Source organism: Nerophis ophidion, unplaced genomic scaffold, assembly GCF_033978795.1.
Source record: "Nerophis ophidion isolate RoL-2023_Sa unplaced genomic scaffold, RoL_Noph_v1.0 HiC_scaffold_30, whole genome shotgun sequence".
Classification (NCBI taxonomy): domain Eukaryota; kingdom Metazoa; phylum Chordata; class Actinopteri; order Syngnathiformes; family Syngnathidae; genus Nerophis; species Nerophis ophidion.
This window is the reverse complement of record NW_026906952.1, coordinates 813,720-840,442: the sequence shown is the minus strand read 5'-3', so window position 1 is coordinate 840,442 and position 26,723 is coordinate 813,720. Positions and strand designations below refer to the sequence as shown.

Sequence of the window (26,723 nt, the reverse complement as noted above, 5' to 3'; positions counted from 1 at the left end):
TAGAGAGAGAGAGAGAGAGAGAGAGAGAGAGAGAGAGAGAGAGAGAGAGAGAGAGGGGTAGATATACAGATATATAGATTGATGGATATAATATAAATAACGACAAAGGAAATTTTAAAAGAACATGAAAACCTCCCACATTCTAAAATACATTATAAAAACGATTACCATCAAAAACAAAAATAATATCATGAGTGTAATATTAATTTTGTTTCTTGTTTTTCTTTCCTTATGCTACTTTTGTTTCAAAACATTTTTAAATATTTGAATATTTTCACGGAAATAAGTATTATGTGTTCTGTTTTTTGGGGGGAAAATTTGAAATGGACGAGTTTACTTTTATTTTCACAAGAAGTAAATAGTATATAATAAAATAGTTTTACCGGGGGTGGAAAGCTGGTTGTACTTATTCCTCTCGCGAGATTTGGAAAAGAGCTGGTTACTTGTTTCTCTCGCGAGATCTGACAACACTGCGCGCGAACCAAACACGGCGAGGACAAAGCAAGATGGCGTCTGACGGTGAAGACGTTATTGCAGTCGTCACAGTTCAGTGTTCTTAATCTGTGCCTCCATGTACGCATATATGTCCTTTATTACACTCTAGTAAATAGAGTAAACATCGTTAATAACTGTTTGCATCCGGTTATATTAGTCTGAGCGCACTTTGACGTTTCTCGAGCTAACTTAACTTGCTAGTTAGCTTAGCTTGTTAGCTGCTAACAAAGAGAGGCAGAAGTGATCAAAACACATCACTAAGTAGAGATCAAGTGTGAGTGTAAAGTGTTGTGATTGTGTGAAAATGTGCCAAAGAACGACAGCAGAGTACGAGGAGGAACTTTGTCCAACAAAAGAGGAGAAAGAGCGACAACATGAAAAACATCAAGTTGTGTTACACAGAACAGGTTTGTTTACTTCTTACTCTCACATCTTTACTAACTTTATATTTCATTATTAACACTATTCTTCAATAGATTGTCTACAGGAAGATTAATTGTCATGTGAGGATGATGCACTAATTGTTTTACATTGTTCATAAAACGAGATAGTGTCAGACACACAATATTTATGAGAGGTTGATGTTTGTAACAATGTGTATCAACATGTTTACACAAAACTCACACAGTCACCGGGGGAATATTCCAGAGAGCAGGTTAAGTGCAAAGTCCTGAGTATGGAAAGCTCGAGAGTTTTACCTCCAAAAATAAGAGAGGTAAGACAAATTCAGAGTCAGTTACCATGGTTACTGATGCTGTAAACCTAGCCTGCTAGCTGGCAGGTTTGACAAGTTATATATGTGTGTCAAAGCTATACTGACCTGCTATTTCCTTCATGTCGGTGTTCGTTGATGCAGCCATTAATGTTGCATTGATTATTGAAAAAACAGCCTGCTCTAAAGATGACATCTTGATCTCATACCATCTCAAACCAATTGACTGTTCATTATTAAGTGAAGTGTCTTATAGTCGCTTAAGTTCGTCTTTTACCAAGCAACACTATGTTTTATCCAGTTACTCAATTAATCGGAAACATTTCCCGTAGAACACTTGATTAATAACATTTTCAATAGCTAGAGCCCATTATTTCATGTACGATTTAATACTTAGCATGTAGGAGCTAAAATGTGTTTTGTTTGTGTCCTGTAGACATCCATCAGCTGATTGGACACCAAGAAGAATGTCTCGCTCATCTGCAGGGGGACAGTTTCACTTTAGAATATCCACAGCCCTCACATTTTAAAGGGGACAAGGGGGATTCACAGCCCTTTTATTTTAAAGAGGAAGAGGAGGGAGAGTGTCCTGTAGGGCAGGAGGAGGCTGATGTCAGCAAGTTTCCACTGACTGTTGTCTCTGTGAAGACTGAAGAGCATGAAGACAAACCACCTGAGTCCTCACAGCTTCATCACAGTCCAAGTAAGCACAACATCCACATATCATCTAATACAATGTTTGTGACACATGTTCATCCGGGGGACACATTTAGGACTAAAGATGAAAATAAACTTGCTTTTTAACACCAACATTTAAAAATGAATGCCCATCAATCATCAACAATGTAATTGCTGGGGTGTAACCATGTGACCTAGAGGCCGTCCTCCTTACCTCACGTGGTCAAATGAAGGCAAACATTCAATATGGCTACTGTTTATTTACCTTAGCAGCACATATGTCAGCATATTTCAAAGGTTTAGTGGTGAAGATTAGGGATGTATTTGTGTATACGTGTATTTGTATTTAACCGTTTCGGTACGGGGGTTTCGGTTCAGTTCGGAGGTGTACCGAATGAGTTTCCACACGAACATATTAACCTAAAGCCTTAACAAGCTGCTCCGCTTCGTTATGCCTGTCCCTGTCAGTACTCTACACAGCACCCAGCATTGTCCCACCCACAAAACCATCTGATTGGTTACAGAAAGAGCGGTAACAGCCAATCAGCAGTTCATATTCAGAGCAGTAACAGCCAATCAGCAGTGTGTATTCAGAGCGCAAGGAGTCAGTGGTCCACCGTCGTCATGAGCAGGTAGGTGTTTAGCAGGTAAGCATCAGGCAGCGGACTCTCCCCAAATTATAATAAACACCTCCCAGTCAACTACAAACCATGTTTCCATATGAGTTGGGAAATCCTGTTAGATGTAAATATAAACAGAATACAATGATTTACAAATCATTTTCAACCCATATTCAGTTGAATATGCTACAAAGACAACATATTTGATGTTCAAACTGATAAACTTTTTTTTCCCCGCAAATAATCATTAACTTTAGAATTTAATGCCAGCAACACGTGACAAAGAAGTTGGGAAAGGTGGCAATACCTACTGATAAAGTTGAGGAATGCTCATCAAACACTTATATGGAACATCCCACAGGTGTGCAGGCTAATTGGGAACAGGTGGGTGCCATGATTGGGTATAAAAGCAGATTCCATGAAATGCTAAGTAATTCACAAACAAGGATGAGGGTCACCACTTTGTAAGCAAATTGTCGAACAGTTTTAGAACAACATTTCTCAACAAGCTATTGCAAGTAATTTAGGGATTTTACCATCTACGGTCCGTAAAATCATCAAAAGTTCAGAGAATCTGGAGAAATCACTGCACGTAAGCAATGATATTACGGACCTTTGAGCCCTCAGGCAGTACCGCATCAAAAACCGACATCAGTGTGTAAATGATATCACCACATGGGCTCAGGAACACTTCATAAAACCACTGTCAGTAACTATAGTTGGGCGCTACATGTGTAAGTGCAAGTTAAAACTCTACTATGCAAAGCCAAACCCATTTATCAACAATATCCTGAAACGCCGCCGGCTTGGCTGGGCCCGAGCTCACCTAAGATGGACTGATGCAAAGTGGAAAGGTGTTCTGTGGTCTGGAAACAGACGACGTGGTGTCCTCCAGAACAAAGAGGAAAATAACCATCCGGATTGTTGTAGGCGCAAAGTTCAAAAGGCAGCATCTGTGATGGTATGGGGGTGTATTAGTGCCCAAGGCATAGGTAACTTACACATCTGTGAAGGCACCATTAATGCTGAATGGTCCATACAGGTTTTGGAGCACCATATGTTGCCATCCAAGCAACGTTATCAGGGACGCCCCCTGCTTATTTCAGCAAGACAAGTGTTACAACAGCGTGGCTTCGTTGTAAAAGAGTGCGGGTACTTTCCTGGCCCGCCTGCAGTCCATACCTGTCTCCCATTGAAAATGTGTGACACATTATGAAGCATAAAATACAACAGCGGAGACCCCGGACTGTTGAAGGACTGAAGCTCTACATAAAACAAGAATGGGAAAGAATTCCACTTTCAAAGCTTCAACAATTAGTTTCCTCAGTTCCCAAACGTTTATTGAGTGTTGTTAAAAGAAAAGGTGATGTAACACAGTGGTGAACATGCCCTTTCCCAACTACTTTGGCATGTGTTGCAGCCACGAAATTTTAAGTTAATTATTATTTGCAAAAAAAATAAAGTTTATGAGTTTGAACATCAAATATGTTGTCTTTGTAGTGCATTCAATTGAATATGGGTTGAAAAGGATTTGCAAATCATTTTATTCCGTTTATGTTTACATCTAACACAATTTCCCAACTCATATGGAAACAAGGTTTGTACTAGTAACATCACTATGAGCCCGTTGACGTTCTAGAAACAAACAGCAGCTCAGCTCGCTTGCAGTCCTGGCTTGAGGTGAAGGCTAATTAGCTTTTAACATTAGCGCATTTTGCTGTGTGTGTGTGTGTGTGTTACAAACAGCAAAGCCCTGTCCGTCTGTTATTTCACTTTTCCTTTTTATGTGTTAATTGAGCTGTTTTGAAGCATCAAACAAGGACATTATGTTAAATGAAGAGTTTCTGTCTCTGATCGTTGATATAATAATGAGTTTTAGGTATTTCAAAGATGGCGCTAGTATGTGCTTTGGCCTGCTGTGTCTCGCTGTCAGCTCTGTTCGTTTTTGTGTTGTTTGCGTCTATTTTCGTCTCTGTCAGCTCACTGCTTGTGTATGACGAAGAAGGCCCAACAAAGGATGTACTTCCTGCGGCAGCTGAGGTAACTTAAGGTGCCGACCAAGATGCTGGTGCAGTTTTATTCAGCCATCATCGAGTCCATCCTCACCTCCTCCATCACTGTGTGGTTCCCCGGCACCACAGTCCAGGACAAGCATCGACTGTGTAATTGCTGGGGTCCAAGTCAGCTTTTTCACCTGCATGGATTCCTGCCTTCCTTTCCCGCCCCCTGGTTCCTCTCCCCCAGCGGCAGTGTCTCCGGCGCCGTGGTAAACGTGGCGGCCAGCTGGTGAAATTTAGGGCACTCCTGGCCCGGCTTCCCATGGCTTCCCGAAGGAGGAATGGTGCGGTATCCGGTCTCCTCCTGCACCCATGCTCGCTGGATCCCATTGGTTCCTGGCTTGTTCCTATATCGTTGGTTTGGAGGATGAGACTTGCCGCCGTTGCTCCTGCTGTCCCCGCCCCCGGAGGCGCGGGGTGGATTCCCGCCACCTGCGGGCTGTCTGTCGGGCCCCACCTGGAATAGCTGCGGCCTTGGACGTGGTGGCCCCTGCCAGGTTCAGTCTTGTGAACGCAAAATCTTTGACAAACAAAACGATTATCCTGAACTTCCCGCAGACTTGACCAATTCTGTGTGACGGAAACATGGCTGAGAGCCGGTGAGTCCGCCCCTCTTAATGAACTTCTGCTTCCAGAGTGTTCCTACGTTTATTCTCCGCGGTCGTCTGGTCGAAAAGGAGGAGGATTAGCAGTGGTTTTTAAAAATGAATTTAAATGCCGTCTGATACGCCTGCAATCCTCCTTTTCAAGCTTGGAACTGTGCATGTTTGAACTGGGTCTTTCTGATGTCGTCCTGTGTGCCGTCGTCCATCGACCACCCAAGTACCACAAAGACTTTATAACTGACTTTTCTGAAATTTGGGCTGAAATCCTGCCTAAATATAATCTTGTCCTTATTGCTGGTGATTTTAATATTCACACCTAAGCCCAGACGAGTCGCTTTCCAGGAGCTTCCTGACTCATTTAACTTTGTACAGTCTGTGTGTGGTTCCACACATGAACGCAGGCATAAACTCCATTTAGTGCTCTCGTATGGTTTGCGACGCTGTGTTCTCTGATCATATGCCGATCCTGTTTGATATTCCCACTCAGTGTCCGTTACATTGTGCGCTCCGCCTCAACGCTCTCGCATGTTTAATTCTTGGTCTCCTGCTCTGTTTTCTCTTCCATTTTTTAGAATCTTTGTGATGATAATTCTGCAGCCTCTGTGTGTCTGAATACTGAAGAGTTGGTTTCTGGGTTCAACTCTATTTGTTTACAAACACTGGATACTATCCCTCCTTTCAAGTTCCGCCGCGCCAAACCCACACCTGAGCCCTGGTTGAATGACATCACTCGTGCGGCCAGGCGCGAATGTAGGAGAGCAGAGAGAACAATGGAAAAAAGACAGGCTGCATGTGTCTTTTGCCATTTTTAAAGAGAGCATGTTGTCCTCCAGCAAAGATGAATAAATATCTATCTGAGATTATAGCTTCTAACTGTAACAACCCCAGAGTTCTGTTCAAGACCATTAGCATTGTCATTGATGCTCCCAAATCTGTTGGTTTTGATGCTTCTTCAGAATTCTGTGAAAATTCTGTCCACTTTTTCACTGACTAAATTGTGTCACCTAGAGCCAGTTTATCTCAGCTTTCCTAGGACCTTTCTATTCCTCTGCACTTTTCTTCTGTTTTCCATCAGTTTGAGCCGGTGTCCTTTTCCTTTCTAAAGGACACGGTTAGTCATATGAAGCCCTCTGGTTCTCCTGCAGATGCCCTCCCACCTCGCGTGTTTAAGGAGGTACTTGCTACTATTGGATCAAGCGTCCTTAACATTATCAATAGTAGCCTCTCTTCTGGAATAGTACCAGCAGAGTTTACAGGATGGAAGAGGGGTTAGTGCGTCTGCCTCACAATATGAAGGCCCTGAGTAGTCAGGGTTCAATTCCGGGCTCGGGATCTTTCTGTGTGGAGTGTGCATGTCCTCCCCGTGAATGTGTGGGTTCCCTCCGGGTACTCCGGCTTCCTCCTACTTCCAAAGAAATGTACCTGGGGATAGGTTGATTGGCAACACTAAATTGGCCCTAGTGTGTGAATGTGAGTGTGAATGTTGTCTGTTTATCAGTGTTGGCCCTGTGATTTTATGTTGTTTAGTCCAAGTCGCTCTCCCTCCCCTCGGCACTTATAACTACTGTACGTAGGGATTTATCTCGACTCGTCTTGACGACTGCAACGCCCTGTATGTAGGCATTAGCCAGGCCTCCCTCGCCTGCCTGCAGCTCGTGCAGAACTCTGCTGCTCGTCTGCTAACACAGACCCACAGGCGTGAGCACATCACCCCCATACTAGCGTCCCTTCACTGGCTCCCTGGGCTCTACCGAATCAATTAGTAGAACTACTATTTGTTTTCAAATGTCTAAACAACATCGCTCCAACATACATCTCCGACCTCCTTCGGCCTTGCTGAACACGCCCCCCACCCCCACCTGATCCCTTAGATAATGGGGGGGGGGGCAGTAACGTCAGCTGCTGTTGACGGTCTCTTACACAAGGCTGAAGCTAAGCGGTGACAGAGCTTTCGCCGCTGCTACTCGCAAGCTCTGGAACAACTTAACTTTGAGTGTTAGACAGGCCTCCTCTCTTCCTGTTTTTAAATCACTCTTAAAAACACACTTTTATTCCATGGCCTTTAACATTCTGTGATCTCCATTTTGCTATGGCAGCCCATTATGCACCTGCTGTGAACCTGTTTCTATGTTTTATTTATTATCTATCGGGCTTTGTTTGTGTTGTGGTGTGTTTGCTAGTTTCCCTTGTGTTATCTTTTAACCTGTCTATTGTACAGCACTTTGTGGTAAATATTAAATGTGCTTTATAAGTAAAGTTGATTTGGTTTGATTTGAGCAAAGCTGGACTTTTCTAAAGAATGTTTGTTTTCTCCTGTCCCGCAGACGTTGAAGAAGAACCTCTACCCCATGAGCAGGAGAAGGAACCACAGTCCCCCAACATACGCGAGAAAAAAGAGGTACCACATTCCCAGCACAGCAAAGAGGGAGGAGAGGAGCCACATCCCCCCCACATTAAAGAGGAAGGCGAGACGCCACAGACCCATAATGTTAAACTGACCCTTCACATTAAAGGGCAAGCGGAGGACCCACTGATCTTACACATCAAAAATGAAGAGGAGGACCCACTGACCCCTCACTTTAAGGAGCAAGAGAACCTGCTGACCCCTCACATTAAAAAGGAAGAGGAGGACCCACTGACACCCTACTTTTAAGAGGAAGAGGAGGACCAAGAGCCGCCGCACATTAAAGAGGAAGAGGAGGAAGAGGGCATCAGTCAGCCTAAATGGTTGGAGGAGTTCCCAGTGACTGGTGTCCCTGTGAAGAGTGAAGATGATGAGGTGAAAGGTGAAAGTGAGGAGAGGGGAGGGGGGGAGCCTCCAAGCAGCAGCTCAACACAACACATGACAACAGAAGCTGATGGAGACCACTGTGGAGGATCACAAGCAGACAAGCTCTTAGCTCCACTATCAGATAGTGAGGACACAACGTCACACTCTCCTGACACTGATGATGAAGACTCTAAAGATGATAAGACATGTCACACTGACAACACTCACTTCACATCTTCTCACTCTCACAAAACCTTTCAATACCATTGTAGTCTGAAAACACACATGAGAACACACACTGGAGAAAAACCTTTTTCTTGTTCACTCTGCAGTAAAGGTTTTAGACAAAGTATCAATTTGAAAGTACACATGAGAACACACACTGGTGAAAAACCTTTTTCCTGTTCAACCTGTGGTAAAGGTTTTGCACAAAGTCAGGATGTGAAAAGACACATGAGAACACACACTGGTGAAAAAGCTTTTTCCTGTTCAATCTGTGGTAAAGGTTTTACAAGAAGTACAGATGTGAAAAGACACATGAGAACACACACTGGGAAAAAATCGCATTCCTGTTCAATCTGCAACAGAAGCTTTTGTGACCGATCAAACTTTGTAGCACACATGAGAAGACACCCAGGAGAGAAAGTGTTGAGTTGCAGTGTGTGTGGTGAAAGATTGTCTTCTAAGTACCAGTGTAAGAAACACAAGTGTGCTGGTGAGAACAGCAGCAGCAAATGAAACTGCAGGATTTGAAATAAACTGTCCAGACTTTCATTTTGACTTTCTAACAACATCAGCACATATAACATGTGTGACATTGTTGTTTGTCTAACAATCTGTTTAATATGATCTTTACATTTATAGATTACATAGTTTGAAATATAAAATTATTACTTATTTGTACTTCTAATTGTTAATAATCCCATAGATTATCACCTTTATATGATATACATATGTACTGGTTCACATCTGAAACATCTTCTGGACCACTTCAGGAAGCATATTATTATTTACTTTATACATCATTTAAACAGTTGTCTTTTATACAATTTTAAAATGTGTGATTTTATGAATCATTTGTTGGGAATCTGTAATCCATTTTATTATTATCTTTATTACTCTCTTTTGTATTATGATAATTGTGTTGTGATTATTTTAAATGTATGTCCCCAGACCTCTATGCAATAAAAAGTGAGAGAAAATGTCTGAATTGTTTGTGGAAGGATGGTTTTGTTTTTCAAACATACATTTGTGAATTAAAAACATCCATCCATCCATTTTCTACCACTTTTCCCTTTGGGGTCACGGGGGGCGCTGGTGCCTATCTCAGCTACAATCAGGCGGAAGGCAGTGTACAACCTGGATAAGTCGCCACCTCATCGCAGGGCCAACACAGATAGACAAACAACATTCACACTCACATTCACACATTAGGGACCATTTAGTGTTGCCAATCAACCTATCCCCAGGTGTATGTCTTTGGGGGTGGGAGGGGCCTATCCCCAGGTGCATGTCTTTGGAGGTGGGAGGGGCCTATCCCCAGGTGCATGTCTTTGGAGGTGGGAGGAAGCCGGAGTACCCGGAGGGAACCCACGCAGTCACGGGGAGAACATGCAAACTCCACACAGAAAGATCCCTTATTGTGTTTTAGACATTTTTTTTTTTTCTTTTTCAACATCCCCAAAACAATATTAATATCAATCAAAGTTTGGAATGTCAGGGAAAAGCCGATATTGTACATCGTCTCACAGGGATTTCATTCATTCATTTCATTCATAAAATATAGTGTTTATTTTGTTTCCCTATCGCAGAACGAACAAGTGTTGTCTTCAATTGCAAAACAACATCTTAAAAATTATTTAAAGTTATCAATCCGGGGCTTTTTTTCTTAAATTAACCCTTTGGCGTTTGGAAGAATGGAAACTTTCAAATTATGGGTATTTTCTTTTTTTTTTGTTCCAGAGAAAATACAGTAAAGAAGAAATAGTAAAGAAGTAAAAAAAAAAAGATTTACAGGAATCACAATATTTTGAACAAAAGCCTTTATAATTGCTTAAAATATTTTGTCTGTTTGCAGGTCGTACTTAATGAAACATTCAAGTAATAAAATATTTTATCAGTCAATAAGTGCATCAGCGACCAAATGCCTTTTTCAAACCATTGCTGTACAAAGATGGATTTGTTTCTCATTTTAATATAAGAACAATTCCACAGTGGAGTATTGTGTGTGATGAAGTTGTGTTTGTAAATTAGTTTCCAGTACAACAACACTTGCTGGTAGGGATGGGTACTGTTCACTTCTAATTCCATGTTTTATGTGTTATATATGTCAATATATTGTGTGTTTGTATTTTGCCAACATGGTAGAATCACATGAGAGGCAGGTTGTATCATGTTTTTCTGTCAGAAGAGCAAGGTTTTGTTTGGACGAGCAATATGTAGCTGTATTGACAAGTATGGCAAGTTCCTGTAAGCGTTGTAAGAAAAGCAAAAGGGTGCATTGCCAAAGGCGTAAAGCACATGGTATTCCCGCTCACTCTCCCATCCAAATACTAACCAGGCCTGACCGGGCTTACATTCTCAGAGCTGACCAGATCCGGCATGCTCAGTGTAGTCTGGCCGTAAACTGAGCAAATAACCTCAACATCAGATTGTTAAATGTGACAAGCTGCTTGACAGGACCTTTCTGCAATGAGCAAGGTGCTCTTTTTCTCAGCCTCTCCAACTCTTTGGACGTTTACGCCACTGCTAGCACTGAAGTGCCTTGATGGCACGTGGGTCACTGTTGGTGATACTGCAAACCTTGCTATCAATCTCAAAGCCGGTCCAAAGTAAACAAACATGTATGAGTTGAAAGTGAGAGTAGTAAAGCGGGGCTCAGTGTGACGTGAGGGTGCATCCAACACACTTACAGTCCAAAGTAAACAAACATGTATGAGTTGAAAGTGAGAGTAGTAAAGCTGGGCTCAGTGTGACGTGAGGGTGCATCCAACACACTTACAGTCCAAAGTAAACAAACATGTATGAGTTGAAAGTGAGAGTAGTAAAGCTGGGCTCAGTGTGACGTGAGGGTGCATCCAACACACTTACAGTCCAAAGTAAACAAACATGTATGAGTTGAAAGTGAGAGTAGTAAAGCGGGGCTCAGTGTGACGTGAGGGTGCATCCAACACACTTACAGTCCAAAGTAAACAAACATGTATGAGTTGAAAGTGAGAGTAGTAAAGCTGGGCTCAGTGTGACGTGAGGGTGCATCCAACACACTTACAGTCCAAAGTAAACAAACATGTATGAGTTGAAAGTGAGAGTAGTAAAGCGGGGCTCAGTGTGACGTGAGGGTGCATCCAACACACTTACAGTCCAAAGTAAACAAACATGTATGAGTTGAAAGTGAGAGTAGTAAAGCGGGGCTCAGTGTGACGTGAGGGTGCATCCAACACACTTACAGTCCAAAGTAAACAAACATGTATGAGTTGAAAGTGAGAGTAGTAAAGCGGGGCTCAGTGTGACGTGAGGGTGCATCCAACACACTTACAGTCCAAAGTAAACAAACATGTATGAGTTGAAAGTGAGAGTAGTAAAGCGGGGCTCAGTGTGACGTGAGGGTGCATCCAACACACTTACAGTCCAAAGTAAACAAACATGTATGAGTTGAAAGTGAGAGTAGTAAAGCTGGGCTCAGTGTGACGTGAGGGTGCATCCAACACACTTACAGTCCAAAGTAAACAAACATGTATGAGTTGAAAGTGAGAGTAGTAAAGCGGGGCTCAGTGTGACGTGAGGGTGCATCCAACACACTTACAGTCCAAAGTAAACAAACATGTATGAGTTGAAAGTGAGAGTAGTAAAGCGGGGCTCAGTGTGACGTGAGGGTGCATCCAACACACTTACAGTCCAAAGTAAACAAACATGTATGAGTTGAAAGTGAGAGTAGTAAAGCGGGGCTCAGTGTGACGTGAGGGTGCATCCAACACACTTACAGTCCAAAGTAAACAAACATGTATGAGTTGAAAGTGAGAGTAGTAAAGCTGGGCTCAGTGTGACGTGAGGGTGCATCCAACACACTTACAGTCCAAAGTAAACAAACATGTATGAGTTGAAAGTGAGAGTAGTAAAGCGGGGCTCAGTGTGACGTGAGGGTGCATCCAACACACTTACAGTCCAAAGTAAACAAACATGTATGAGTTGAAAGTGAGAGTAGTAAAGCGGGGCTCAGTGTGACGTGAGGGTGCATCCAACACACTTACAGTCCAAAGTAAACAAACATGTATGAGTTGAAAGTGAGAGTAGTAAAGCGGGGCTCAGTGTGACGTGAGGGTGCCCAACATCTAAGAGAACAGCCATATTGGCAACCTCAGGTGGACATGAATTAGTTAGGATGTTCAGTGACAAGCTGGGAACTGTCAAAGCTCAACTCACCAATTGCTTGAACACAAACCTCATTAATGACAATTAAGACACTTTTACATCCTCATCAAGTAAGAAGGTTTTGACCAAAAAAGAAGCTACTCTCCCGAAGTTGGAGCCAAATGCCTTGGGGACACAAGTTTAATGGTCAGTTGAGAAATCTATGGCGTCACATTAGTGCCAAAAATCCAAGCGCATAAAAACTGTTATCGCGCGCTGATTCTCCACTTCGTACACGCGCGCGACACCCATTTGCGCGCGTCTGGTGCCTTTGTGCGCGCGCGTGGCGTCCTTTTTGCTTGCGCCCGGTGTCTTTGTGCGCCGTCTTGGTTTTGGCACTTTGGGGGCGATTATGTTTAGACCGCCCCTCCTTTCTGATTGGTCAGGCGAAAATAGCTGCAGGCCAATCAGACGTATAGCAGGGCGGGTCATGGTCAATATGTATCAAGATGATACAGCTCCTGTCGACAAACACATTCTAAAAGTCCAAATTAGTGGAGTTGTGGAAAATGCCAATTGAATTTGATCTAAAAGTCTTTAAAGAAGGTAATGTCTCATCTGTTGAGAGAACATCACATAGTTAATGAAGAGTCAAGATCAATATCTCTCTTTTCATACAATCAGTCCACACATGTCAGTCAATGATGGAAATTATATTTTCAAATGTGTTTTCTTTCCTCACTTGTCTGTTTAAAAAAATATTGTTATTCATTTAATATTTGTATATGTAAATATTGAATGTATGCCACAATGGGGGACTATTAATTTTCTTTCCTCTACTTTAAGTTTACACCAGAGTCTACCTGAAGCCACTTATCTATGCGTACTTCATATCAGGACCACATGATTAGCATATGGGCCTAATTATTGATGTTATGATTGCAATGACTATTTTAGTAGAATAATGAATGACAGGTTATCACTACAACTAAGTAATATGGTTTTAATATTACTATAAAAAGTATTTACGTTTCTGCAAACAACTCAAACTATGGAAAATGAGATATCAGCCCAGATCAGTATAGATGGCAGAGTTAAAAATATGTATTTAAAAAAACAACAAAAAAAGCTAGCTCCATACATTAGGCAAATTCAATCTGAGAGATAATTGTATTAAAGACTTACTTGTTCAGCCATGAAAACCTGATTTCCTTTCTTTTTAATCCCAGGGAACTGCCATGGACCTTTCATCATAGATATGAATAAACACTCCATGTTTCTCCATCTTACCTCGGACTGCTGGTCCCCATCATTTTATTGATGTCAATGATACATGTACTATTTAATTATACACATACATACGATACTCAGACATTTATAACAAATCGAACCGTTTGGAAATTAGTTGAAAATTGAGAAAGTTATGGTTATTTAAATAGTACATGTATGGCGTCACATTAGTGCCAAAAATCCAAGCACATAAAAACTGTTGTCCCGCGCTGATTCTCCACTTCAACTCATTTCCAAACAGTTCGATTTGTTATAAATGTCAGAGTATTGTATATTTAAATAGTACATGTACCATTGACACCAATAAAATGATGGGGACCAGCAGTCCGAGGTAAAATGAAGAAACATGGAGTGTTTATTCATATCATATCATTCATTAATTTGCCTAATGTAGGGAGCTAGCTTTTTTGGTTGTTTTTTAAATACATATTTTAAACTCTGCCATCCGTACTGATCTGGGCTGATATCTCATGTTCCATAATTTGAGTTGTTTGCAGAAACGTAAATACTTTTTATAGTAATATTAAAACCATATTCATTAATTGTAGTGATAGCCTGTCATTCATTATTCTACTAAAATAGTCATTGCAATCATAACATGAATAATTAGGCCCATATCAATCAATGTTTATTTATATAGCCCTAAATCACAAATGTCTCAAAGGACTGTACAAACCACTACGACTACGACATCCTCGGAAGAACCCACAGAATGCTAATCATGTGGTCCTGATATGAAGTAGGCATAGATAAGTGGGTTCGGGTAGACTCTGGTGTAAACTTCAAGTAGATAGAGGAAAGAAAATTAATAAATTAATCACATTAACTATGTGATGTTCTCTCAACAGATGAGACATTACCTTCTTCAAAGACTTTTAGATCAAATTCAATTGACATTTTCCACAACTCCACTAAATTTGGATGATTTAGAATGTGTTTGTCGACAGGAGCTGTATTATCTTGATACATATTGACCATGACCCGCCCTGCTATACTTCAGATTGACGCTCAGCTTTTTTCGCCTGACCAATCAGAAAGGAGGGGCCGTCTAAGCATACCCGCGCCCAAAGTGCCAAAACGAAAATGCACCGCGCGCACGAAGTGGAGAATCAGCACGCGATAACAGTTTTTATGCGCTTGGATTTTTGGCACTAATGTGACGCCATACAAATAGTCAGCTACTTTTGTTGAAGTCCAATTGACAGCGAAATGAACAAGGTACACAACAGGGTATTTAAACAGGATGGTTTCAAAGGGTTTCAGGCAGGTTAAATGAAGTTTAATTGTATGCAATATTCCTAACATTCATGGTAGTAAAACATTCTTCAATGACGTGGCCTCATTTTGGTATATTTTTAATTACATCTGCGGTCCCCTCCAAGGTTTCTCATTGTCATCCCATTGGGTTGAGTTTTTTCTTGCCCTGATTTGGGATCTGAGCCAAAGACGTTGTTGGGGCTTGTGCAGCCCTTTGAGACACTTGTGATTTAGGTCAACTAAGTCAACTTAGGTCAACTAAGTCAACTTTGCTACTAAAGTGACTCAAACATCAGAGTAAGTATGTGGTGATACTAACCTTCGATAGCTCAGTTGGTAGAGCGGAGGACTGTAGTTGCTCATGCTGGAATCCTTAGGTCGCTGGTTCAAATCCGGCTCGAAGGATTACTCTTTTTTTTAAAATGATTAAATCAAGATAAACAACACAAGATACACTTACAATTAGTGCACCAACCCAAAACATCCCTCCCTCATTCTCACTCATTCATACATTACATTTCTGTGTGATGTGGTTCAAATAAGAATCCAAATAATGTCTTACATCCTGAGGATGTAAACTGTGTGTTGTTTTGGCGTAAGATATTTACGAAACACAACCTGTCTTACAGTAAGATGTTTCTTTCTGTAGGGATAGTGATGCAATGGATTATGTGTCTCACTACGGACTAGAAGATTCTAGGTTCAACTCCTAGCCAGCGTGCTGTTGTTTGTTAACTCAACTGAAACAGTATTCTGTACAATTTTAGGGGGAGTTTATTTTGCTTTTTTTTTTTTTTTTTTTTTAAATCTACTAACTGAAACATGTGTTTGTTTTCTCTTTATTATTGCGAATGTATAACCGGTAGTTGTATCTGTTCTTATACCGTTTAAACTATCTTTCTTCTAAGCAAGGTTCATCTACACTTGAAGAATTAATTATTAGCCTGCTAAGAACTTTTGAACATTTCTGAAAAATCTGCCAAATGTTTGCAATAATCATAACATTCTCGGTAATAAAACATTCTTCAGAAGCATTTTGGTACATTTTTTAGAGACCCTGACATGCTCAGTCATGGAGCGTAAGACATTCTTTTTGAGCTTCCGGGATTCAATTACCTGTTCTGCTGACCAATACTAGACTTTGAGACCCCTTGGAAAGACCTCCTTCCACCCCTCAAAAGTCACCAATAGGGCAGACCTTGGTTACATTTGAATATGTAAACCCAAGAAAATGTTTCGTAGCTGAAATAGCTCAGTTGGGAGAGCGTCAGACTGAAGTTCTGAAGGTCCCTGGTTCAATCCTGGGTTTCAGCACAACTCGGTGAGTTTCCAAATCAATTCGTTTTACTAATAATCCTTCTGTGGCTCTTACAATACTGAAATGGTCTCCCTGACCTGCCAGCCTTGCTGGTGGAATCCTAGTATCAGTAGTTACACACCTTTCCTCTCTTTTTAATTTGGACAACTGTTACGTGGTTTAACGGTGTATCGTTCCTTAAGCCAATGTTTGGTCTTTAACTGAGCCTTACATCGGGCTGTTTCAAACACAAATTTGTTGTCTTGAGGGTTTGTCTTGGACTGTATAACTTGAAACTGAGAGTAATAAAGCTGAGCTCAGTGTGAGGTGAAGGTGCATCCAACACACCTACAGCAAAATATTAACCACAACTTTTTCATACAGATACACTGTCTAACAATTTGTGTTTTAGGTATTGTGGTTAAACCTTCAGATGATCACATTAACGCTCTCCCACCTGAACTAAAGTGGATGTGAGGGATGTTTTTGAATTTCAGTTTTTCAAATGAAATAGAGAAAAAACAATCATTTTTGAAAACTATTTAAATTAAAAATAGATTCGAAAGACTGCTGCAGGGGGGCAAAGGGACATTTTTTGAGAAATGTATGGAGGTCAGCATCAGCCACTTGAACCCTCAGATTAAAAGTCTGATGCTCTGCCGACTGAGCTACCCAGGACCTTTGATGTGCTGATATGTCCAACATCTGAGATAACATCCATATTGGCAATCTCAGGTGAAAGTGAATTAGTCAGCATGTTCAGTGACAAGCTGGGAACTGTCAAAGTTCAAGCTCCCCAAGTGCTTGAACCCAAAGCTCATTTTTGACAGATAGGCCAGTTTTACATCGTCATCAACAAAGAAGGTTTTGACCAAAAAAGAAGCTCCTCTCCCAAAGTTGCCAACTCTGAGCTGCATTTAACTTGGATGCTCCCCAAAATATTGCCAGAAGCATTTTGCTTTAATTTTTAGTGGAGGTTAGCTGCAACAGGTAGAGCTGGTGAAGGCCCAGGCTGCAACAAATAGAAGGTCACTAGATTTTAAAGTCCAACATAAGCAGTCAGTAAAGCCCTGTTTTGGTAGTAAGCCTCATGTAAACTGTGTGTTCCTTTGGCCTAAGATGTTTACGATATACAACTTGTACTACAGTAAAACATTTCTTCACATAGGGCTAGTGGTGCAATGGATAACACGTCTGACTACGAAGCAGAATATTCATGGTTCAACTCCTGGGTAGCTCATTGGTTTTCGTTAATTGAACTGAAACAAAATTCAGTGCTGTTTCTTTGAGAGTGTTTTTCTCCATTTAAAATAAATACCTACTAACTGGAACATGCATTTTTTGTCTTGTTATCATTGTGAATAGATAACTGGACGTTGTATCTGTTGGTATACTCGGGACATTCAATCAGAACAAAGTGGGTGAGGAAAAAGGTGAAACAAAACAAATCTTACCTGAGCACGCCTTCCTCTTGTTAGAGTAAAAAATTGTTGGGGCTTGGTCACTAGCATTCAAAGTAGATGTGACTATTCTGTCTATGAACATGAACAGGGAAGCAAACACATTCTCAGTCTGGATGGTTTGTTACAGCCGTGATGGTATAGTGGTTAGTACTCTGTGTTGTGGCAGCTGCAATCCCAGTTCGACTCCGTGTCATGGCACTTTAGCCTTTCTTCAAGCTATACTTTTTTGATGATGATTTTTGAAAAAAGAGGTATCTTGTTCCCTCTGGTAAGTGGTTGAACAAGATGTGAAACCAACCAGGTACTCTGGTGAAATTAAGAATATCTATTTGATGTCATTACAGTATTGTCCTTGATGCATCATTTAATATGACTGATGTGTGCTTTGTGCTGTTACTTTATCACTTGGTAAAATTGTATTATAAACTCAGTCAGTCGATCTATACTTTCTTTCTTTTATTTCTTTCTTGTGTTTATTTCATTGAACATACTTACAACATAATACATCAGACAATTTCATACCATTTCACATTAAACATCATGTCCGTGAACAAGACTCCGAGGTACTTGAACTCCTCCACTTGGGGCAGGGTCTCCTCCCCAACCCGCAGATGGCACTCCACCCTTTTCCGGGCAAGAACCATGGACTCAGACTTGGAGGTGCTGAGTCTCATCCCAGTCGCTTCACATTCGGCTGCGAACCGATCCAGTGAGAGCTGAAGATCCTGGCCAGATGAAGCCCTCAGGACCACATCATCTGCAAAAAGCAGGAACCTAATCCTGCAGTCACCAAACCCGATCCCCTCAACGCCCTGACTGTGCCTCGAAATTCTGTCCATAAAAATCATTGACTTGAATCCTGGAAGTCAGAATGAAAGTCTGATGTTCTTACGACGGAACAATTAAGGGTTTCTTCACAACACGTAAAAATAAATAAAAATGAAGCAAGATGCTTCTGGCAACATTTTACTTGCATATTTGACCCCGTTCTTGGAAATACTGGTAGATTTGATTGAAATGTGTTGCTTTCTTGAAACAGAGCCAGTTCAAAGCAATGTTCTCAAATGTTTAGCAGGGTTAAGGTCCAGTCTCTGGAACGGACATTCCAGAAACCTGCCTGAAACCCTTTGAAAACAGTTTTTATGTGTGTTTAATATTGTTGTCTTGTTGGAAAAGCTGCTTGTGTACAAAGATCAGCCTTTTCACTCTTGATTGGAGGTGAGGCAAAGTCTCATCTGACCAGTAAACTTTTCTCCCAAAACTGCTTTGGGTTCAAGCACTTGGTGGGCTTGAGGTTTGACAGTTTCCACTCTGTCACTAAACATGCTTCCATCCATCCATTTTCTACTGTTTATCCCTTAAAACTGGACAATTCAAGGCATGAGCCGACTACAGCAGTGATGAACAAACAATATGAAAGTAGGTTTGAGGTTCTCGGTCACATGACTGAAGCTACTGACAATTGAAATGTTCTTAGTGAGCCAATGACAAGTACTTTATTGACGGTCCCTTAAACTAAAGCACTTGTCAGCAGGGACTGACAGACGTGGCATGAGTTTTCAAACAGTCAGCCTGGCTGGATGTTGAATGTCTGTTGAATATCCAACTTGGAACTCATTTGACCTCTGTTTGGCATTTGGAGATCACTCCAGCAGCACTGAGAGCAGTCTGAGTCAAACTACCTTTAGATAAATGTTACAATTGTCAATGCCAACAAAGAAATGGACTCAAAAAACGCTATAAAAGTTATGTTAGCTTGATGCTAATATACATTGGCTTTGCTATTGACATGCTACTGATTAGCATTAGCAATTTCTCATGACGTTAACACCCACCAAATGAGTTAATTAAAACTATAACTAAGATGAATGTTAGTATCAGACAGCTGGTGCATAATAAATCCAATATATACAGTATTAACACTTTTTTGGGCGCAACAAAAAACATTATGAATTTACACTACAGCCATTTAGCGTACTGGACTTGCAAATGTAAATAAAGCTACATGTAAATGATGATATGAAAACAAAAAAAACAAAAAAACAAAGGGTAACGAAAGGACCGCAATTATCAATAATAATCTTATTTTTAAACTTTGCAATATAAATTTATCACAATCAAAATGATTAACACACACAAAAGTACCAAAAAGTCGTACTGTTGAGGCTTGGTATTGATTTGGAGGTAGTGGAATGTGTTCCGAATCAGTTGAAATGTGAACAGTACCCATCCCTACCAGCAAGTGTTGTTGTATTGGAAACTAATTTACAAACACAACTTCATCACACACAACACTCCACTATGGAATTGTTCTTATATTAAAATGAGAAACAAATCCATCTCTGAACAGCAATGGTTTGAAAAAGGCATTTGGTCACTGATGTACTTATTGACTGATAAAAAATAGTTTATTATTTGAAGATTTCATTAAGTACAACCTGGAACAAGAAAAAAACTCATAACTTAAAATGTTCCATTCTTTCTAAGGCAAAAGACTTAATTTAAGAAAAAAAAAGACGGAATTGACCACTTAAAGTAATATTTTGGATGTTGTTTTGCAATTGAAGACAACACTTGTTCGATCTGTGATTGGGAAACACAATAAACAGTTTATTTTAAGAATGTATGCAAAGTAAATCTCTGTGGGATGATGTACAATATTGGCTTTTGTCTGACACTCCAAACTTTGACTGATATTGATGTTGTTTTGGGGATGTTAAAAAAGAACATAAAAAACAGTAAAACAAATGTTTAAAACACAATATATATAATACATCCACAAATGTAAGTTTGTAAAAACAAAACCATCATTTCACAAAAAAAAAATTCTGCCATTTTCTCTCACTTTTATACTGCATAAAGGTCTGGGGACATACATATAAAACAATCACAACACAATCATCATAATACAGAGTAATGACGATAATGAATAAAAATGATTGTAGAGACCCAACAAATGGTTTAAAAAGACACATTTTAAAATTGTATGAAAGACAACTGTTTAAATGATGTATAAAGTAAATAATAATATGCTTCCTGAAGTGGTCCAGAAGATGTTTCAGATGTGAACCAGTACATATGTATATCATATAAAGGTGATAATCTATGGGATTATTAACAATTACAAATACAATATTTCATATAAAATTGTATGATGAATATACAGGATATATATAATTATATATATATAAATATATATATATATATATATATATATATATGTGTGTGTGTGTGTGTGTGTGTGTGTGTATACATGCACACAAAATGTTTATTGCATGTAAAATATGTATTGTACTGTTTACTATCTAATCTACTCAAATTGTTCTGTCCATTTTTTAATAAAAGTACACAATGGTGCATATTAATGAATGTACTTGACTGATAAAATCATTCATATAAAATATCTAATCTATAAATGTGGAAGCATATTAAACAGATTGTTAGACAAACAACAATGTCACACATGTTATATGTGCTGGTGTTGTTAGAAAGTCAAAATGAAAGTCTGGACAGTTTATTTCAAATCCTGCGGTTTCATTTGCTGCTGCTGTTCTCACCAGCACACTTGTGTTTCTTACACTGGTACTTAGAAGACAATCTTTCACCACACACACTGCAACTCAACACTTTCTCTCCTGGGTGTCTTCTCATGTGTACTAAAAGGTTTGATCCTTCACAAAAGCTTCTGTTACAGATTGAACAGGAATGGGACTTCTCTCCAGTGTGTGTTCTAGTGTGTACTTTCAAACACCAGTTTTCTGTAAAACCTTTACCACAGATTGACCGGGAAAACGGTTTTTCACCAGTGTGTGTTCTCATGTGCACTTTCAACCATTGACTTTCTGTAAAACCTTTACCACAGATTGAACAGACAAAAGGTTTTTCACCAGTGTGTGTTCTCATGTGTACTTTTAAAAGGGGACTTTGTACAAAACCTTTACCACATTCTGAGCAAGAAAAAGGTTTTTCACCAGTGTGTGTTCTCATGTGTACTTTCAAATGTTTACTTTGAACAAAATCTTTACCACATTCTGAGCAAGAAAAAGGTTTTTCACCAGTGTGTGTTCTCATGTGTCTTTTCAAATTTTGACTTTCTGTAAAACCTTTACCACAGGTTGTACAGGAAAAAGGTTTTTCACCAGTGTGTGTTCTCATGTGTACTTTCAAATGTTTACTTTGAACAAAATCTTTACCACATTCTGAGCAAGAAAAAGGTTTTTCACCAGTGTGTGTTCTCATGTGTACTTTCAAATGTTTACTTTGAACAAAATATTTACCACATTCTGAGCAAGAAAAAGGTTTTTCACCAGTGTGTGTTCTCATGTGTCTTTTCAAATTTTGACTTTCTGTAAAACCTTTACCACAGGTTGTACAGGAAAAAGGTTTTTCACCAGTGTGTGTTCTCATGTGTATTTTCACATCTGTACTTTGTGTAAAACCTTTACCACAGGTTGAACAGACAAAATGTTTTTTACCACTGTGTATTCTCATGTGCAATTTCAAACTCCAACTTTGTGTAAAACCATTACCACATATTGAACAGATAAAAGGTTTTTCTCCAGTGTGTGTTCTCATGTGTCTTTTCAGACGACAATGGTATTTAAAGGTTTTGTGACAGTGAGAAGATGTGAAGTGAGTGTTGTCAGTGTGACATGTCTTATCATCTTTAGAGTCTTCATCATCAGTGTCAGGAGAGTGTGACGTTGTGTCCTCACTATCTGATAGTGGAGCTAAGAGCTTGTCTGCTTGTGATCCTCCACAGTGGTCTCCATCAGCTTCTGTTGTCATGTGTTGTGTTGAGCTGCTGCTTGGAGGCTCCCCCCCTCCCCTCTCCTCACTTTCACCTTTCACCTCATCACCTTCACTCTTCACAGGGACACCAGTCACTGGCATCTTGGTGACATCAACCTCCTCCAGTCCTTCAAGATGCTCTCCCTGCTGATTGATGCTGTGTTCTTCCTCTTCCTCTTTATTGTGAGGGGTCAGTGGGTCCTCCTCTTCTTCCTTAATGTGTGGGCTCTGTGGATCCACCGCTTCCTCTTTAAACTGGGGGATTAGTGGGTTTTCCTCTTCCTTTTTAAAATGGGAGATCTGAAGGTATTCCTCTTCCTTCTTAATGTGGGAGGGCTGTGGCTCCTCCGTCTGCATCCTGAAGCTCCACTTCTGTTGCTGAGGGTGAAGATGTTCTTCACAGACGTCTGCAAGACAAACACAGCATCTCTGCTCAGTCACACAATGCGTTCAGTACTTTTACATCCACTTAGGAAAAACAAGTTATCGTATGAACTGTCTTGAAATCTCAGTGACGCAGAAAAACGCTGCTCTTACAACATTATTCACAGGAAAAGAAAAACAAACCAGGTTGATTGATTGATTGATTAATTGATACTTTTATTAGTAGATTGCACAGCACAGTACATATTCCGTACAATTGACCACTAAATGGTAACACCCGAATAAGTTTTTCAACTTGTTTAAGTCGGGGTCCACGTTAATCAATTCATGGACAGAACTTTTTCATATGGATAGACAACATAGTTTAAAGGGATTTTGTAATATATTATTTCACATATAAATATTAACAGAACAATTTTAAAACAGACTACACAGGCTCCTAATTTAGTTGCTGAAATATGCAGTAAAATATTAAATGATAAATAATGATAAATGGGTAGAGGTGCAACGGTACGTGTATTTGTATTGAACCGTTTTGGTACGGAGGTTTCGGTTCGGTTCGGAGGTGAACCGATCCGACACGGACATATAAGTAGTGCCGCACGTTGTGTAAATAATGCACACCGAGGCACCATGAATTGATTTACGTGGACCCCGACTTAAACAAGTTGAAAAACTTATTCGGGTGTTGTACAGAATATGTACTGTACTGTGCAATCTACTAATAAAAGTTTCAATCAATCAAAAAAACAACAACACACGGCATGCTAGCAACGACTGGGATATGATAGACTGACCACACCTCCTCTTTTCACGAGATATGTCCTCTTTATGGAGATGTCCAGGTGGAGTTTCTTAAATGCCTCGAATGTCCGGCATTTTAAGTTATGGTTGCGTGTATTTTCAATGTACGTTCAGGGTTAAGAAGGGGTTAAAAACAAAACAAAAAGTGGTGCACGCAGCAGCATTCGTGAGGGAGGGCCAGAGAGAGCGAGAGAGTTATGATAAACGCGCATTCGTCGCCAGGCTCTGATTTTTATCCTTTGATTAATCAGATTTAATTTTTTATTATCTATAGCAGGGGTGTCAAAAGTGTGCCCTGGAGGCCATTTGCGGTACACAGCTAATGTTTTAAAGGCCCACAGCACATTCTAAAAATACTATTAAAATAAACAAAAACATAAACAAAAGTGAAATAAAAGAGCTTAAAGGCTAAATGTAATTTAGAAAAAGTTGCAACGTTGACTAATAAAACTAAGCTGTTTTTTTTCTTTCAAACTGTCATTGCTTAAAACATAATATTGAATCAAAATCTATTTTATTATGAATTATATCCAAGTTTCCCAATACTTCACATCAAATATTCCACTAAGAAAAATATTTTTGGTGGAAGATTTAGCAAATGTGTTAAATAAATAATTAAAAAATGTATATTTTGTTTTTTTCTTACTGTACCGAAAATGAACCGAACCGTGACCTCTGAACCGAGGTACGTACCGAACCGAAATTTTTGTGTACTGTTACACCTCTATAAATGGGTTTTACTTATATAGCGCTTTTCTACCTTCAAGGTACTCAAAGCGCTTTGACACTACTTCCACATTTACCCATTCACACACACATTCACACACTGATGGAAGGAGCTGCCATGCAAGGTGCTAACCAGCACCCATCAGGAGCAAGGGTGAAGTGTCTTGCTCAGGACACAATGGACGTGACGAGGTTAGTACTAGGTGGGGATTGAACCAGGGACCCTCGAGTTGCGCACGGCCACTCTCCCACTGTGCCACGCCGTCCCTATTATTACATTATTCCCAGGATTATTTTCTCAAATAAAGTAACCAGATATTAACAGTAAATAAACAAGTACATTAATAATAATTGTTTTGACAAAATAATACAATTAGAAATGACACACTATGTTACTGCATATGTCAGCTGCCAAATTAAGAGCCTTTGTAAACAGTTTTGAAATTCTTCTATCATCAATCATATACCAAATGATGTATCGTGACATATATTGTTATTAGGATATAGATTTGAGGTCATATCACTCATACCAAACATTGGTTTGCCGAGTCATTTTGTTTAGCCCACCAAATATATTTATTTTTTTATAATCTTCAGATGTGTGTGTATTAAGGGTGTAACGGTACGTGTATTTGTATTGAACCGTTTCGGTACGGGGGTTTGGGTTCGGTCCGGTGGTGTATCGAACAAGTTTCCACACGGACATATTAAGTAGAGCACCACACGTTGTGTCAACAATGTACACTGAGGCACAACACACGGCATGCTAGCAATGACCGGGCTACTACAAAGTGTAAAATCCAGAGCTGAAAGACACTCCTGCCTCGTTAAGATCTCCCGTTTGGGAACACTTGGGCTACGCAGTGCGATACAACAATGGATAACATGGCTTCAACGAAGAGAAAGACGAACAAACGCAGCTCCCACTGCATTCAAGCAGCTTCTACTCTGCGACTCAGGCAGGGCTAAAGCAATAACAAATGCCGTTGGTGTTTTTACAACAGCAGATTTAAGACCATATTGCATTAAAAACTAGATTTTGACACACTTCTATGGTGGAGAAACAATGAGCCCATTTATCCTCTTACTGCCAAGTTAGCCAGGCACTACCTTGCCATACCTGCTACCTCCGTGTCCAGCGAAAGGGTATTTTTCACAGTTGGGGACATTGTAACTGCAAGCAGGTTTGCTCTTTCTGCAGACAATGTGGATAAACTGATTTTTCTGGCAGAAAACATGAAAATTGAGTGAAAGTCATCAGGGTTATAGGGTGGGGAGGGCTGAAGAAAAGTTAATCTGAGGCTGAGTTGACTTTAAACTGTTTAATGTTGCACTTTTTGTATGTAGAAGTAAAGTTTTGTCATTGTATTTAATCTGAGCAACAACTTGAAGCAGTTTAATGTTGCACTTTATACGTGAAAATGTTGCACTTTATATGTAGAAAGGTTTTGTGTATATATATATATATATATATATATATATATATGTATATGTATATCTTTATATATATATATATATATATATATATATATATATATATATATATATATATATATATATATATATATATATATATATGTATATCTGTCCAGAGTCAGAACCTGGGGTGGACCGCTCAACTGTGCAACGGTTGGGGACATTTCTGCGTTACTGACCTGTCTGCGCTCGGGATGGTCTCTGGCTGGCCCCACTATGGACTGGACTCTCACTATTATGTTAGAAACTGGCTGGCCTTGGAACGCCTCGGGATCCCCTAGAAAGAGCTGTATGACGTGGCTGGGGAAAGGAAAGGCTGGGCTTCCCTACTTAGGCTGCTGGCCCCGCGACCCGACCTCAGATAAGCAGAAGAAGATAGATGGATGGATGTGTAACACAATTTGATGTTTCTAGAAAACAGCGTCCAGTAGTTGATGTTGTCGCTCCTTCTCCTCTTTTGTTGAACAAAGTTCCTCCTCTTATTCTGTTGTCGTTTTTTTTTTTTTTTTACATCACAAATATTTCTTCAACGGCAGCAGTTAGTCGCTGAGTCACCAACACTCACATCATTTGTAACGTAGACATGTTCACACAATAAAAACACTTTACACTTACATTGGATCTCTGCTTTGATGTGTCGATCACTTCCGCCTCTCTTTGTTAGCAGCTAACAAGCTAAGCTAACCAGCAGGCTAGGCTAGCACGTCAAAGTGCACTCAGACTAATGTATCCGCATACAAACAATTAATAACGACGTTTACTCTGTTAAACGACGCACATGTGCACATGTACGTTGTAATTAAGACCTAGAAACCATAATAACCAAAACAACGTATTCTCCGCCAGACGCCATCTTGTTTTGTGCTTCCTCCTGTGTGACGTCATCGAGGTGTTCTCAACCGCGGAACAAATGTTGGCCCAGCACGTGTTTCACTGGGACAATAGTGAGTG

The 26,723-nt window shown here is 40.1% G+C and overlaps 2 protein-coding genes and 2 non-coding genes across 5 annotated transcripts; 3 read left to right on the top strand and 1 right to left on the bottom strand.

Moving 5' to 3' along the window:
- The first annotated feature begins 505 nt into the window (after positions 1 to 505).
- Positions 506 to 9,147, top strand: LOC133546518 (uncharacterized). The gene is made up of 3 exons (XM_061892294.1): positions 506 to 902; positions 1,644 to 1,910; positions 7,492 to 9,147. The coding sequence occupies exons 1-3, from the start codon at positions 800 to 802 to the stop codon at positions 7,818 to 7,820; spliced, it is 699 nt and encodes a 232-aa protein (XP_061748278.1). The 5' UTR covers positions 506 to 799; the 3' UTR covers positions 7,821 to 9,147.
- A 6,002-nt stretch (positions 9,148 to 15,149) lies between these two features.
- On the top strand, positions 15,150 to 15,236 carry trnay-gua (transfer RNA tyrosine (anticodon GUA)). The gene is given in 2 exon segments: positions 15,150 to 15,186; positions 15,201 to 15,236. It is a non-coding gene; the product is annotated as a tRNA-Tyr (tRNA).
- An 836-nt stretch (positions 15,237 to 16,072) lies between these two features.
- trnaf-gaa (transfer RNA phenylalanine (anticodon GAA)) lies at positions 16,073 to 16,145 on the top strand. Its single transcript has one exon. It is a non-coding gene; the product is annotated as a tRNA-Phe (tRNA).
- A 4,032-nt stretch (positions 16,146 to 20,177) lies between these two features.
- On the bottom strand, positions 20,178 to 26,650 carry LOC133546511 (gastrula zinc finger protein XlCGF57.1-like). 2 transcript variants are annotated; one of them, XM_061892285.1, is made up of 3 exons: positions 26,388 to 26,650; positions 25,952 to 26,128; positions 20,178 to 22,789 (listed from the first exon to the last, which is right to left on the bottom strand). In XM_061892285.1, exon 3 carries the CDS (start codon positions 22,737 to 22,739, stop codon positions 21,126 to 21,128), a length of 1,614 nt encoding a protein of 537 aa, XP_061748269.1. In that variant the 5' UTR covers positions 22,740 to 22,789; positions 25,952 to 26,128; positions 26,388 to 26,650; the 3' UTR covers positions 20,178 to 21,125. The 2 variants fall into 2 exon arrangements, with proteins under 2 accessions (XP_061748269.1, XP_061748268.1); XM_061892284.1 differs by lacking the exon at positions 25,952 to 26,128 and having other exon boundaries at positions 26,388 to 26,649.
- Between the last annotated feature and the right edge of the window lie 73 nt (positions 26,651 to 26,723).